The sequence below is a fragment of the Mustelus asterias genome, chromosome 14 (genome assembly GCF_964213995.1).
Source record: "Mustelus asterias chromosome 14, sMusAst1.hap1.1, whole genome shotgun sequence".
In the NCBI taxonomy this organism is placed as follows: domain Eukaryota; kingdom Metazoa; phylum Chordata; class Chondrichthyes; order Carcharhiniformes; family Triakidae; genus Mustelus; species Mustelus asterias.
The window spans coordinates 74,967,499-74,984,199 of record NC_135814.1 but is presented as its reverse complement, the minus strand read 5'-3'; the positions used below and the strand labels follow the sequence as shown (position 1 = coordinate 74,984,199).

The following is a 16,701-nucleotide window of genomic DNA, read 5'->3' as shown; positions in this document are numbered from 1 at the left end:
TACCAGAAGTAACAATTTAATACTACAACACTTTAAAAGTCTAACTGAAAGCACTCATAATTTTGGCACGACTTGAACAGTAGCAGCAGACGTATTGAAAGTAACATTTGCTGTCTTACCTCCCTTTTTGTTTTTGCATAAGACTTATATACTAACCGTTCCCTTGTCTGCTTTTGTGCCCAGGTCACACCCCAGCCCTCGCTTGTGCTCCTAACAAAGATGTGGCTGACTGTCTGGCACTCATTTTGGCAACCATGATGCCTTTCTGTCCTCCCAGCACAATGACGTCCTTCAGCATCAGTCTAATAAAAAATGACAGTCTGAACACACCTCTATCCTATGATTCCCCTAACATGGGTAGCAACATTAATTCTTTCAACAAACAGTTATATAACAGTGTAGAAAAAATGGATAGGGGCCAGGAAGATGACGACGAAAATGATTCAGACTCAGAAACATTCTGATTTTTAAAAGGTTTGACATGCATGGGAATCTTGATTTGTTGCTCAGTTGAAGGATTACAGATTGATCAATCAATCACTGCATATTAAAAAAGCACTTACTTAAAGGCACTTTTCTTACAAGATTTAGGAGGGAAAGGAGTTTTAATTCATGAAGAAGACAATTGAGTAGGGCAAGTGATTTGCTGTTGCCCAAATCTGCCAGAAATTGGCATTTTCACTGTCTCTGTGACATCTTATGCAAATTTGTGGTACTTGAGCATACAATCTTGCTACATGCAGTAACTGTGGAAATTTATGGGATTTGTCATGGGATACCATGTTATCCCATACCAAATTGCTTGCCCTACAAATTAGATATTAGGACTTTGACAAATCAGCACAAACATGCATTTGCACTTCAGTAAAAACTTATGGTTGTAGAGTTGCTAGGGGCTAACCATATACCTGAGCCATTAACTACTGATAAACCATGAATGACCTGTTACAGATTGCAGTGTCAAGTATTCATAGGTTCCAAGAAAACTTGATGGCACCCTTTTATTTTAAATATACCAGCGACTTTAGGCTAGTATTCTGTGAGCAGAGTGTGGTATTTCATATCTTTTTATACAGCCTCATTGGCAGCCTTTAAACAATGCATAGCAATTTTGTTGAAAAAATCTACCCACCTGTAGGATGAAGAGAGAGTAACTGCCACAAAGAACTGTTCTGATAAAGTCTGCTTCATCTGCCAAAGCTTATGTGTTAAATGGACCCATTCTCTCACCTGTGACAGAGACACAGCAGGTGGAATGACAAGTTCTTTTTGTGTCTGGCCAGCTATGCCAAATGGACCAAATGTGCTACAGATTGGGACTGTTGCTGTTTTTGTTCTCTTAAAATTTAAACCTTTTTTAAAATCATAATATATTTTCACAGCTACATTGAAGTAGCATGTTTCAGTAAACAATGCAGTATTTGAAATACAAATAAAATGCATTTCACATCTAAGTGAGATCTGATATTGTTAGATTAGAAATCAGCAAGATAAAGCTTCAGATTAATTTACAAAATCTCACATAAGAACTATTACATTGCTCTATGCAGTGGCTGAGCAATTACTGCAACCTTGCTACTTTGACTAAAAGCACTGAAAAACTTGCAAGAAACCTTAATTATTTTGTTACAGTAGTACTGTATAATGCTGCCCAAGCAGATAAATTTCAGAATAGAGACCTCTGATATGAAATTGCTTTTCATAAGTACCATATCGTATCAAAGCACTGAAATTGAAGGGAAAATGCCAAAAGCGATAGCCGTATATGGAGAAGATAAGTGTTTTGTTAACCAACTTTATTAAAACCTTAAGGTGGCAGTATAATTTTGGACCTATCTGTTTCTCCATTCTATTCATTGAAATGGAATCAACTGGTGATTTCTCTGTACTGTGGCTATTTTATAAACACATTTTATTGTTTGTGTAATTAAAGTTGTGTAATTAAAGTTATTTGATGAATCGGTGGAATACAAAATTAATACACTTTTGTGCATAAATTTGAGCAGGTATTGATGTACTTTTAAACTTTTTATAGTTTTTAATATAAGCATAGAAAAAAACCTGACAAAATAAATACTGGAACTTTGAGATCCATTGCATTGTGATTGGTAATCTTGGAAGCAAATGGTTTCACTTGGGTTGAGTTGAAATACTATTTTGGTTTTGTTGCATTATGAAATAGTTAGAGTGCCTTTCTGCCCATGACTATTTTCCAGATGGTTTCCAAATATCTTGTAGAATTTTGCTAATTCAGTAATATCCAAGCAATAATGTTAATTTAAATTTACAATGAATGTAAAATTTTCTTTTTAAAGGTCCAAAAACATCTGAATGAAGAGTGGTTTGTTCACTAAACCATCATGGATTGTTTTTGCAGTGTTGTAGAACATTTTAAAAGTGAAGTCTTGCTTAAAAGACTTGGCTGTTCATAAATTGTTATTATTTGGAAAAGGGCATTTACAAATTAGACAATCTGACTGTATTTTAAAACCATAAAAAAAAATTATTTGTGGAAGCTGATGCAGTGGTCTATCCGTTTAAAACGCCTATATCTTCCATTTGGTAATCTTGTCTACTTATATGCTTTAGCATGTGCAATATGTCTTGTTACAGTATAGTACAGTATCATGATACGGTGACAGTGTTATATTTTGTTTTATGCAGTGAATGTGTAACAATCTAGTGAAAATGAACATGTATGGTGGAAACAGTGGTCTATGGAAAATTTATGTATTTGGTCATATTTCTACAGTTAAGGAAGGGGTATAAAGCTTAAGATTTTTTTGATGTACTTCAGAACTGTCGAAGTATAAGAAATAAATCCAAATCAATCTAAATCCAGCCTGGACCTCAAGCACACTTTGCTCTTAGACTTTTGTGAACTACTGAATGCTTCAGTGATTTGTAGAAGTACCTACAGTAATTGTAAACTACTTTTTTAAAATTAAAAGCATTCAGATGCTGTATATTTTTATGAAAATAAAGGGTACAGATGCTGATGCAGCATGTTGACTTATGTTGTCTTTCTTAAACTGCTTTCTGAACTTAACTCCTGAGCATTTGCAGCCTATAATATCTATTGATCCTTTCTCCTTTTTGTTGAGAAGCATACTGAAGACATTTAAACCCATTCCTTTCTATTTAATGATTAATAATTTAAAAAATGATTTGGGGTTAATTTTGAGGTCTCTTGTTGGCATTAATGGGATGGTAACAGCCTTGCCCCATAAATTTAATGTCGACAGTGGAGCCAATTCCATTTTTAAAGGGGCTTATTGCTGCTTGCCCAGAGTGTTTGCCAATTTAAGGTGGTAGAATGCTGTTAATCTAGAAACTGAGGTTCTCTGACACAAGACTATGACACTTGCGATCAGATCCATGGATGAAGAACGAGAAAGAAGCTTTATTAAAGGAGGCCTCAAATTATTTTTGTGGGCTCTAGAAGAGAGTGTGTTCCTCCAGGGCCCACAAGAATAATTTGAGCTATTGTTGCCTGGGGACCCATTCTCTATGATTGTGAACCCCCCTTGCAACTTAAACCTTGTTGGCGAGTTATGTCATGATGGCTGTTTTGCAACTTAAAGCTTGACTGACAAATTTAAGTGAGGTCAGAACCTCAAAACCATGGGCCCATTTTTCTGCGAGAGTGACTGGGCATCTAATGCTGAAATTGATTATTCAAAATCTACATCTTTGTGTCTTGACTTTGTAGTCAAGCACTTTCTGGAGTCCATCTCATAGAAATCATAGAAACCCTACAGTGCAGAAGGAGGCCATTCGGCCCATCGAGTCTGCACCGATCTGGATCTGACTTTTGGTTTGTTTCTGTAACTTTGCATAAAAGATAAAACTTTGTTGAATTAAATATTTTCTTCTCTCCTGAAAGTGATCATTTATCTTAAAGTAGGGTATCGTGAAATTCAGCAGTCATTTGGTATCTTGCTTAATTTTCCATTTTTAACTTGTTAATCAGGGCAATGTGTTTCGGGAAGCTCTATTAGGATCACAATAATGAGTTGTTAAACCAGCAGCAAAACTTTACACTGATTCAAACCCAAATGTTTTTAAACATGAACTTTAAGAAACATTGCTAATTATAATTGTTAATAACATTAATTAACATCTTTGAACTGTGGGAGGAAACCAGAGCACCCGGTGTAAACTCATGCAGACACAGGGAAAATGTGCAAAGTTCACACAGTCATCCAAGGCCAGAATTGAACCTAGATCCCTGGCACTGTGAGGCAGCAGTGCTTGCCACTGTGCTGCCCACACAGAGGACATTGCTGCGGGGTTTGACGACATGGTTGCAGACACAGATGAGCCTCCAGGATTGGCAGCACCAAATAATGTTGAGGCTTCTCGAGCTCTCTCTAGTAGCCCCTCCATTTTGGAGTAACCCGGGGGCCCACAAGCACCAAGAGGAAGTGCTGGAGCATATCCTGGGGCCTTCGACTCAGGAGATCCTGGGAGTGAGCAGATCTGAATCCCCCCTCTTTCCTGTCACCAGCATTTCGCAGGCACAGCAGACTGAACAGGATGACATGGCAACATCAGTGCAACCCAGATGTCAGCTGAGGCCCTGGAAAATGCCCACCAAGGGCATCTTGGGCAACAGGATGTGGAAGGCAGCAGGCTGTCTCCACTTCGATGCACATCCTGGGAATTCACCTAGATGTAGTAGAAGGGTATGCAAGATAAAGGAGTTTTAGGGGCACAAAGTTGGCATGGGTGAAGTTAGTCACTGATAGTTGTGGGTCAAAATCATTTGTCACAAAAGCACACACCACCTTATTAAAACCTCTTGTAGTTCACAACGCACTCTCTTTGACCCTCCTACTGGGATAGGTCCTCGCCCTACCTGGACACAGCTTTTCCACAATCCCTTATAGTAAGGCAAAAGGTTAAGCCCACTCAAATGGAGAGTACATTCATCCTGCCATTAATCAGTGTGTCCGAGACCTAGCCCCTCATCCCCCTCCACAGCCATGAGACAAAAGGATGTGGCCCCTACCCTCATATGAGCCAGGTTTCAGCGTGCTGGTGGCAGACAGGAGTCAGACATAAGCAAATGCTTCGGAGCATCAGAGTCTCATGAGTCGTCATCCCCCTCCTACATTGACATGCTAAGCATGCAGAAGGATTCTCAGGCCCTGCACTCTGATAAGGTTATTTTGTAGTGGACCTTTGTGTGTGGAAGGGATCACAAAGGTCTTGGGGGAGAGTGGGAGGGTTGTGGAGTTGGACAACATGATGATCCTCGTGTGTAAACCGGGAAGCAATGAGGGCACCCTTGTTTCTCTTGCCCATGCAATTCCTCGCCCCTGCCTGGCCTCCATTCTCCAGCTCTTCTGCCTCTCCCGCCTGGACTTCCTCCTCAGCAGAGGAATCGTACTACTGCTGGTCTTTTTCACGGACGTCGCCACTTGTGCTGAGTTATGTAGAGCATAGTAGCCAATGACGATGCAGGCGATCCTCTTAGGGACTGTTTGCAGGGCTCCACTGGACCTGTTGAGTTGTAGAAGTGCATCTTCAGCAGCCCGATGCACTGCTCAATCACAGTTCAGATGACAATGTGAACCTTGTTTTAACGGGACTCTGCCTCAGTTTCTGACCTCAGCACATATCATCAGCCAAGACTTCAGCAGGTATCCTTTGTCCCCAATAAGACATTCCTGCAGCCTGGGGTGACCCTTGAATCTCCCTCGGATTTAAGACTGCCCAAGGACGAGCACATGCAAGATCCTCATCTGGTGGTCACACACTAGCTGCGCATAAAGGGAGTAGAACCTCTTTCCATCAATATACGGGATTCCCTGACGCCACAGAGTGCATAGAGCCACATGAGTGGCATCAATGGCCTGCTAGCGCCTCTGACAGATCAACGATAGAAATGGATCCCGCAGCACTCTTGTCCTGATGGGCATTGTCCAGGTCGAAACTAATGTAGTTTAAGGCCTGGCATTGAATACATCTGTGATGTAATGGATTCATTTGTGTGCGGTTGACTGCAAGATACCACAAAGATCACCTGTTGAGCCCTGGAGTGAACCTGTGGTGTAACGGTTGAGTGCTGCCATAATCTTCATGGCTACAGGGAGCGGGTGCCGCAGGTGCAGCACTGTGAAGTGGAGCCTCCGGCGGCACGTGTCTGACAGCTCCATGAATGACACTCCGGTCCTGTAAACCTCCAGTCTCCTTTATCTTCAAGCTCCCTGTTCGACCTGAACTGCATCTGGCCCTTGAGCATGTCCTACAGCCTCCTGGCGTTCTGGTGCTGTGTTCTTCCTGCATACGGCCCCTCATAGTTGCTGGAGTTTGTGCTCTTGCAGCACAGTTATTAGTACAATCACCATCTCCCCTGGTGAAATTTCTCAGATCTCTGTAAGGGTGGAGATGGAGAGAGAGAAACAGTCAGGTTGATGTTTCAGCTGGTTGCCTGTTGTCCTCCTGGTCCTGGAAACAGTCATTCCTATACCTTATCTGGCCAGTGCTCACTCACATGTCACAGGTCTGTTGCCCTTCCAGCCACATTGCTTGACCAGTCCCAATCAATGCCCTCACCCCTTCAAAGTCAACTGTAGCTTCCCAACTGGTTGTTCCTCCCTTAATATGTACGTCACGGGCTTCTGACAAGCTGTATCAATGGTTGCCCATTCGTCATGGGCATGGTCAACTAGACGCCAATGTATACATTGAGGGCTATTGTATCCTTTATGGCAGTTGCTGAATTCCAGCTATTATACTCACACATTGCTTCTTGATCCCCTGCACCCATCTTTTAGTCCTTGACAGAAGAGTTTTCACCCCTCTCCTGGGAAGCTGACATTGCTGAGGCTTAACTAATGATGGCCAATTAATTTGTTGAGCATGACTCTTAGGAATGTTAGAGGGCACAGTTACTTTCTGAAGCTGAGATAGGCAACACTAATAGACACCATTCATACTCGGGCTGTGTCATCCGAGATCTCATTGCTGTCATGCCTTTGCATTTAAGACTCCTGGGCGGTCACTGCATAATCTCTGAATGCTTCAACACCACTCCCACACCTCTATCCTGCCTTCTGCGCATGGAGCCCATGTGCACTGCTCTAAGAAAATTGCATTAATGATCATTTGAGTGCTAAATCTGCAAGTGTATGATTTAGCACTTCCATGCAAAGCCCAAATTATGAAGACAGGCATTAGGACTAAAATTGTGTGCCAGAACCAGAATTTCAAACAGACCTGTCTCAATTAACACAGCACCTATTTAGTACCTGTTTTTTCCCTTTTCATTCTTCTAAACTCCTGAAAATGTAGACCCAACTTACTCAAACTCTCATCAAAGGATAGCCCTCTTATCTTAGGGACAAATTCTTTGCTCTAATGCTTTGAATGCAAATATATTCTTCATTAAATATGGCACTGGAGGTTGTTGATACTTCACATACGTAGGCTCCACAAGCACCAGCATCTGTCACTTGATGCTGAAATCAATGCACACTTTAGAAAAGCTGTAGCTGTTATGTGGGAGCTGAGTAAGAGATTGTGGAACATGAAATACTGCACCTAGCAAGCTGGTGTCTTATGTGAGTAGTGAGACCTGAACAATATATGCCAGGCAGAAGAAAATGCTGAACACTTGCAGTGTCTCAGATGTATCCTTGGCACCTCAGCAAGGCAAGATCACCATCTCTGAGGTCCTGAAGCATACTAATTCCATCAGCATACATTCATTGCTAAACCAGGTGATGGCCATCAACCCAAAGATTTTCTGTACACTGCCCAGGCCACGACGAGGTTACAATCTTTTGAGCTTCCATATTTCTGCTACAAGGCTACCTGCAAATCAGATCTGAAGATGACAGACAATGCTCAGAACTGGGAGACAGTCACCGACAGCTGTGGCCTCTGGAGGCTTAATGTTTGGAAGGGCTTTGGAAGACAAAAAAAAACAGAAAGCTCAACTGGCCTAAAGAAAACAGAGGACAACAAATCAAACACTAGTCACTGATTGCCAACCGGAAAAGCGCCCATTTATTCCGACTTTCTGTTAGATAGCCAATTCTCAATCCATGCTAACACTTTACCCCCAACTCCGTGTACCTTTATCTTATGCAGCAACCTTTTGTGAGGCACCTTATCGAATGCCTTCTGGAAATCTAAATACACCACATCCACCGGTTCCCCTCTGTCAACCGCACTCGTTATATCCTCAAAAAATTCCAGTAAATTAGTCAAACATGACTTTCCCTTCGTGAATAATCATGGGGGACTTCAACATGCACATTGACTGGCAGACTCAAGTCGGTAAGGGTGGAATGGAGGAAGAGTTCTTAGAATGCTGTCGGGATAGTTTCCTTGAACAGCATGTTACGGAACCGACGAGGGAACGAGCTATTTTGGATCTGGTATTGTGTAACGAGGTAGGTAGAATTAAGGATCTTATTGTGAAGGACCCTCTTGGGTCTAGTGACCACAATATGGTCGAATTTCTGATTCAGATGGAAGAGGAGAAAGTTTGGTCCCAAACCAGTGTCCTCTGTTTGAACAGAGGGAAATATGATAGGATGAGGGATGAATTGGCTAAGGTAGACTGGGAGAGCAGGCTGGCAGGTAGGATAGCTGAGGAACAGTGGAGGATTTTTAAGGAGATCCTTTTCAGTTCTCAGCAAAAATATATTCCAGCAAAAAACAAGGATTGTAAGAAAAGGGAGAACCAGCCGTGGATAACGAAGGCAATAAAGGAGAGTATTAAAATAAAAACAGCTGCGTACAGAGTGGCCAAAAATAGTGGAGAAACAAGTGATTGGGAAAAATTTAAGAAACAACAAAGAGAGACTAAGAAAGCGATAAAGAAAGGAAGGATAGACTATGAAGCTAGGCTAGCAATTAATATAAAAAATGATAGTAAAAGTTTTTATAAATATATAAAAAGGAATAGAGTGGCTAGAGTGAATGTTGGACCCTTGGAGGACGAGAGGGGGGAGTTAATAGTGGGAAATGAGGATATGGCTGAGTCTTTAAATAAGTTTTTTGTGTCGGTCTTCACGGTGGAGGACACAAATAGTTTGCCAAATATTAACGATAGAGGGTTGGCAGCAGGAGAAATACTTAATACAATTAATGTTACCAGAGAGGCAGTGCTGGGTAGACTAATGGGACTGAAGGTGGACAAGTCCCCGGGTCCGGATGGAATGCATCCCAGGGTATTGAAAGAAATGTCAGAGGTAATAGTGGATGCGTTAGTGATTATTTATCAAAACTCGTTGCATTCTGGGGTAGTGCCGGTTGATTGGAAAACGGCTAATGTTACGCCGCTGTTTAAAAAAGGAAGGAGACAAAAGGCGGGTAACTATAGGCCGGTCAGCTTAACGTCTGTAGTAGGGAAAATGCTGGAATCCATTATTAAAGAGGAGATAGCAGGGCATCTGGATAGAAATGGTTCGATCAATCAGACGCAGCATGGATTCATGAGGGGAAAGTCGTGCTTGACGAACATGTTGGATTTTTATGAAGATGTGACGAGGGCGGTTGATGGAGGAGAACCGGTGGATGCGGTGTTTTTGGATTTCCAAAAGGCGTTTGATAAGGTGCTCCATAAAAGGCTGCTGAAGAAGATTAGGGCACACGGAGTTGGGGGTAGTGTGTTAAAGTGGATTGGGGACTGGCTATCCGACAGGAAGCAAAGAGTCGGAATAAATGGGTATTTTTCCGGTTGGAGGAAGGTAACTAGTGGCGTGCCGCAGGGATCGGTACTCAGGCCGCAACTGTTTACCATTTATATAGATGATCTGGAGGAGGGGACGGAGTGTAGGGTAACGAAGTTTGCAGACGACACAAAGATAAGTGGAAAAGTGAATCGTGTGGAGGACGGAGAAGATCTGCAGAGAGATTTGGACAGGCTGAGTGAGTGGGCGAGGATATGGCAAATGGAGTATAACGTTGAGAAATGCGAGGTTATACACTTTGGAGGAAATAATAACAAATGGGATTACTATCTCAATGGAAACAAATTAAAACATGCTACCGTGCAAAGGGACCTGGGGGTCCTTGTGCATGAGACGCAAAAGCCCAGTCTGCAGGTACAACAGGTGATCAAGAAGGCAAATGGGATGTTGGCCTATATCGCGAGGGGGATAGAATATAAAAGCAGGGATGTCTTGATGCACCTGTACAGGGCATTGGTGAGGCCGCAGCTGGAATACTGTGTGCAGTATTGGTCCCCTTATATGAGGAGGGATATATTGGCATTGGAGGGAGTGCAGAGAAGGTTCACCAGGTTGATACCAGAGATGAGGGGTTTGGATTATGAGGAGAGGCTGAGGAGATTGGGTTTGTACTCGTTGAAGTTTAGAAGGATGAGGGGGGATCTTATGGAGACTTATAAGATAATGCGGGGGCTGGATAGGGTGGAGGCGGAGAGATTCTTTCCACTTAGTAAGGAAGTTAAAACTAGAGGACACAGCCTCAAAATGAAGGGTGGTCGGTTTAAGACAGAGTTGAGGAGGAACTTCTTCTCCCAGAGGGTGATGAATCTCTGGAATTCTCTGCCCACTGAGGTGGTGGAGGCTACCTCGCTGAATATGTTTAAAGCGCGGATGGATGGATTCCTGATCGGTAAGGGAATTAAGGGTTATGGGGATCAGGCGGGTAAGTGGTACTGATCCACGTCAGATCAGCCATGATCTTATTGAATGGCGGGGCAGGCTCGAGGGGCTAGATGGCCTACTCCTGCTCCTATTTCTTATGTTCTTATGTTCTTATGAATCCATGCTGCGTCTGCTTGATTGAACCATTCTTTTCCAGGTCTCCTGCTATTTCTTCCTTAATGATAGATTCCAGCATTTTCCCAACTACGGATGTTAAGCTAACCGGCCTGTAGTTACCTGCCTTTTGTCTACCTCCTTTTTTAAACAGTAGCGTTACACTAGCTGTTTTCCAATCAGCTGGCACCTCCCCAGAGTCCAGTGAATTTTGATAAATTACAACAAATGCATTTGCTATTATTTCTGCCGTTTCTTTTAGTACCCTGGGATGCATTCCATCCGGACCAGGGGACTTGTCTACCTTTAGTCCCATTAGCCTACCCAGCACTACCTCTTTAGTAATTGTGATCGTTTTAAGGTCCTCACCCCCTACAGTCCCATGACCGTCAATTATTGGTATCCTATTTGTGTCCTCCACTGTGAAGACCGACACAAAAAATTTGTTTAAGGCCTCAGCCATTTCCTCATTTCCTATTATTAAATCCCCCTTCTCATCTTCTAAGGGACCAACGTTTACTTTAGCCACTCTTTTACATTTTATATATTTGTAAAAACTTTTACCATCAGTTTTTATATTTTGTGCTAGTTTACTTTCATAATCTATCTTTCCTTTCTTTATTGCTTTCTTAGTAGTTCTTTGTTGTTTTTTAAAGCCTTCCCAATCTTCTCGTTCCCCACTAATTTTGGCCACTTTGTATGCATTGGTTTTTAATTTGATACTCTCCTTTATTTCCTTAGTTATCCTTGGCTGGTTATCCCTTTTCTTACATTCCTTCTTTTTCACTGGAATATATTTTTGCTGAGTACTGAGAAAAATCTCCTTAAAGATCCTCCACTATTCCTCAACTGTCCCACCAATTAGTCTGTGCTCCCAGTCTACATTAGCCAACTCCGCTCTCATCCTATTGTAATCCCCCTTGTTCAAGCAGAGGACACTGGTTTGGGACCCTACTTTCTCACCCTCCATCCGTATTAGAAATTCAACCATATTGTGATCACCCATTCCAAGAGGATCCCTCACAAGGAGATCATTAATTTTACCTGTCTCATTACACAGGACCAGATCCAAGATAGCTTGCTCCCTTGTAGGTTCTGTAACATACTGTTCGAGGAAACTATCGCGACAGCATTCTAAGAATCTTTGGACTGTGAGAGGACACCAGAGCACCGTGGTCCGGGGAAACTCATGCAGACACATGCAAACTCCAAAACATCACCCAAGGCTGTAATTAAACCCATGTCCCTGGCACTGTGCATCAGCAGTGTTAACTACTGTGCTACCATGCCACCCGGATGTTCTTGCTCTAGAGGGAGTGCAGAGAATCATAGAATCTACAGTGCAGAAGGAGGCCATTTGCTTAATCGAGCCTGCACTGACAACAATCCCACCCAAGTCCGATCACCATAACCCTCCCAATCCCCCTGACACTGAGTGGAAATTTAGCATGGTCAATCAACCTAACCCGCACATCTGTGGACAATGGAGGAAACCGGAGCACCCAGAGGAAACCCACACAGACACGGGGAGAATGTGCAAACTCCACACAGACAGTCACCTGAGGCCGGAATTGAACCTGGGTCCCTGGCACTGTGCCAACGTGCCACCCCAGAAGGTTTACCAGACTGATTACTGGGATGGCAGGACTGACTTATGAGGAGAGATTGAGTCGGTTGGGATTGTTTTCAGAAGACTGAGGGGAGAATCTCATAGAAATCTGTAAAGTTCTAACAGGACTAGATAACGTAGATGCAAGATGGATGTTTCCTATGGTGAGGGTGCCCAGAACCAGGGGTCACAGTCTGAGGATACAGGCATTTAGTTCAGAGATGAGGAAAAATGTCTTCACCCAGAGAGTGGTCAGCTGTGGTATTCGCTACCACAGAAAGTAGTTGAGGCCAAAACATATTTTGTTTTTAAGAAGTAGTTAGATATAGCACTTGGGGGGGGAAGGTGGAATATGACTATTGAGTTGGATAATCAGCCATAGAAACATAGAAGATAGGAGCAGGAGGAGGCCATTTGGCCCTTCGAGCCTGTTCTGCCATTTATTACGATCATGGCTGATCATCCAACTCAATAGCCTAATCCTGCTTTCTACCCATAATCTTTGATCCCATTCGCCCCAAGTGCTCTATCCAGCCGCTTCTTGAATACATTCGATGTTTTGGCATCAACTCCTTCCTATGGTAATGAATTCCACAGGCTTTGCACTCTTTGGGTGAAGAAATGCCTCCTCACCTCTGTCCTAAATGGTCTATCCTGAATCCTCAGACTGTGACCCCTGGTTCTGGACTTCCCTACCATCGGGAATATCCTCCCTGCATCTGCCCTGTCTCGTCCTGTTAGAATTTTATAAGTCTCTATGAGATCCCCCCCTCATTCGTCTGAACTCCAGCGAAAACAATCCTAACCTTGTCAATCCTGATACATCAGTCCCGCCATCCCCGGAATCAGCCTGGTAAACCTGCGCTGCACTCCCTCAAGTGCAAGAACATCCTTCCTCAGAAAAAGAGACCAAAACTGCACACAATACTCTAGGTGTGGCCTCACCAAGGCCCTATATAATTGCAACAACACATCGCTGCTCCTGTACTTGAAACCTCTCGCAATGAAGGCCAGCATGCCATTTGCCTTCATAGAAACCCTACAGTACAGAAAGAGGCCATTGGGCCCATCGAATCTGCACCGACCACAATCCCACCCAGGCCCTACCCCCATATCCTACCTGCTAATCCCTCTAATCTACACATCCCAGGACACTAAGGGGCAATTTTTAGCATGGCCAATCAACCTAACCCACACATCTTTGGACTGTGGGAGGAAACCGGAGCACCCGGAGGAAACCCACGCAGACACGAGGAGAATGTGCAAACTCCACACAGACAGTGACCCAAGCGGGAATCGAACCCAGGTCCCTGGAGCTGTGAAGCAGCAGTGCTAACCACTGTGCTACCGTGCCGCCCCTTCTTTACCATCTGCTGCACCTTTGGTGACTGACATCCAGGTTCCACTGTACATTCCCCTTTCCCAATTTACAGCCATTCAGGTAATAATCTGCCTTCTTGTTTTTGCTTCTAAAGTGAATAGCCTCACATTTATCCACATTATACTGCATCTGCCATTGATTTGCCCACTCACCCAAACTGTCCAGATCACTCTGAAGGATCTCTGCATCTGCGTCAGTTCACCCTACCACCCAACTTGGTATCATCTGCAAACTTTGAGATGTTACATTTTGTTCCATCATCCAAATCATTAATATATATTTTGAATAGCTGGGGTTCTGACACTGATCCCTGTGGCACCCCACTAGTTACTGCCTGCCAATTTAAAAAGCACCCATTAATTCCTACTCTTTGTTTCCTCTCTGCCAACCAGTTTTCTATCCATCCCAATACACTTCCCGCAATCCCATGAGCTTTAATCTTGCATGATAATCTCTTGTGTGGGACATTGTCAAACGCTTTCTGAAAGTCCAAATATACCATATCTACTGGTTCCCCCTTGTCAACTCTACTAGTTACATCTTCAAAGAATTCCAACAGATTTGTCAAGCATGATTTCCCCTTTATAAATCCATGCAGACTCTATCTGATCCGGCCACTGCTTTCTAAATGCTCTGCTATAAAGTCCTTAATAATGGATTCGAGAATTGTTCCCACTACCGATATTAAGCTTACTGGTCTATAATTCCCTGTTTTCTCTCTACCTCCCTTTTTGAATATTGGAGTGACATTAGCTACCCTCCAATCTGCAGGGACTGTTCCAGAGTCTATAGTATCCTGGAAGATAATCACCAATGCATCCATTATTTCTAGAGCCACTTCCTAATACTCTGGGATGTAGATTATCAGGCCCTGGGGATTTATCCGCCTTCAACGCCATCAACTTTCCCAGCACCATTTCTCTACTAATATTGATCTCCCTCATTTCTTCCCTCTCACTAAATCTTGCATTCTCCAACATTTCTGGCATTTGATTTGTGTCCTCTTTTGTGAAGACAGAACCAAAGTACGTATTCAGTTGCTTAGCCATTTCTTTGTCCCCTATTATACATTCCCCTGTTTCTGTCTGTAGGGGACCTACATTTGTCTTCACCAACCTCTTTCTTTTTACATATCTATAGAAACTCTTAGTGTCAGTCTTTATGTTCCCCGCAAGCTTACTTTTATACTGTATTTTCCCCTTCTTAAGCAATCCCTTGGCCCTTCTTTGCTGAATTCTAAACTGCTCCCAATCCTCAGAACTATTATTTTTCTTGGCCAATGCTTCTTCCTCAGATTGGATACTCTCTAATTTTCTTTGTAAGCCATGGATTGGCCCTCTTACCCTTTTGGCTTTTGTGCCAGACAGAAATAAACAGTTGCTGCAGTTTCTCCATGTGCTCCTTGAATATTTGCCATTGCCTATCCACTGTCATCCCTTTAAGTAACTCTCCCCAATCTATCAAGGCAAACTCATGCCTCATATCCTCATAGTTTCTTTTATTAAGATTCAGCACTCTAGTCTCCGAATCAACTACTTCACTCTCCATCTTGATAAAAAATTCTATCATGTTATGGTCACTCATTCCCAAGGGGTCTTGTACAGCTAGATTGGCAATGATTGTCTTCTCATTACACAGCACCCAGTCTAAGACAGCCTGCTCTCTAGTTGGTTCCTCCACATACTGGTCAAGAAAACCATCCCGTATACACTCCAGGAATTCCTCCTCTAGGGTATTATGACTAATTTGATTTACCTAATCCATGTGCAGATTAAAATCACCCATGATCACCGATATTCCCTTATCACATGCATCTCTAATTTCATGTTTAATACCATTCCCAACATCACCACTGCAGTTTGGGGGTCTATATATGACACCCACTAATGTTTTTTGCCCCTTGGTATTTCTCAACTCTGATCATACAGACTCCATGTTGTCAGAGCTAATATCCTTTCTCACTATTGTGTTAATTTAACCAGCAGTGCCGCTCCACCACATTTTTCCTTTATGCCTGTCCTTCCTAAGTATTGAATACCCTGGGACATTCAATTCCCATCCCTGGTCACCCTGCAGCCATGTCTCTGTAATCCCAATTATATTGTATCCGTTTACATCTGTGTGATTAGTTCATCCACTTTATTGCAAATGTTCTGTGCATTGAGGCACAGAGCCTTCAAGCTTGTCTTTTTAACATTGTTTGCCTTGCTCCCAATATTTTTCTCTGCAGCCCTGTTTGAATTTTGTCCTTAGTTTCTCTGCCCATCACTTTTCTTATTCCCTTTTCTACCTTTTGTTTTTGTTCTTGCTCCCTCCTTCTCTGACTCCTTACATGGGTTCCATCCTCCTGGCATATTAGTTTAAACCCTCCCCAACTGCTCGAGCAAATAGTCTCTCTTGGACATCAGTCCGAGTCCTGCCCAGGACCCGTCCAATTTGTACAGGTCCCCCACCTCCCCCAGAACTGGTCCCAATGCCCCAGGAATCTGAAACCCTCCGCCTGACACCATCTCTTCAGCCACGTATTTATCCGATATATCCTGTCATTTCTACTCTGACTCGCATGTGGCACTGCTAGTAATCCTGAGATCACTACCTTTTGAGGTCCGAATTCTTAACTTTCTTCCTAGCTCCCTGTATTCTGCTTTTAGGACGTCATCCCTTTTCTCACCTATGTCGTTTGTATCGATGTGTACCACGACCACTAGCTTTTCACCCTCCGCCTCCAGAATGTCCTATACCCGCTCTGAGACATCCTTGACCCCAGCACCAGGGAGGCAACATACCATCCTGGAGTCTCATTTATGGCCACAGAAAAGCCTATCTATTCCCCTTACAATTGAATCCCCTATAACTATTGCACTGGCACACTTTTTATCCCTCCTCTCTGCAGCAGAATCAACCGTGGTACAACGAGTTTGGCTGCTGCTGCTTTCTCCAGAAAGGTCATTTGCCTCAACAGT

At 43.1% G+C, this 16,701-nt stretch overlaps 1 protein-coding gene across 12 annotated transcripts in view; it reads left to right on the top strand.

Annotated features, from left to right (window-relative positions):
• The window catches only part of LOC144503777 (serine/threonine-protein phosphatase 6 regulatory ankyrin repeat subunit C-like), a 202,902-nt gene extending 199,022 nt beyond the window's left edge, over positions 1 to 3,880 (top strand). For 4 of the 12 annotated variants that reach the window (XM_078228634.1, XM_078228629.1, XM_078228633.1 and 1 more), the window contains exon 29: positions 184 to 3,005. In XM_078228634.1, coding sequence (XP_078084760.1) covers positions 184 to 464 — 281 coding nt within the window. In that variant the 3' untranslated portion in view covers positions 465 to 3,005. Of the gene's footprint in view, positions 1 to 183 lie in introns of all 12 variants that reach the window. The other 8 variants (XM_078228635.1, XM_078228632.1, XM_078228630.1 and 5 more) reach the window with 4 other exon arrangements.
• The last annotated feature ends 12,821 nt before the right edge of the window (positions 3,881 to 16,701 follow it).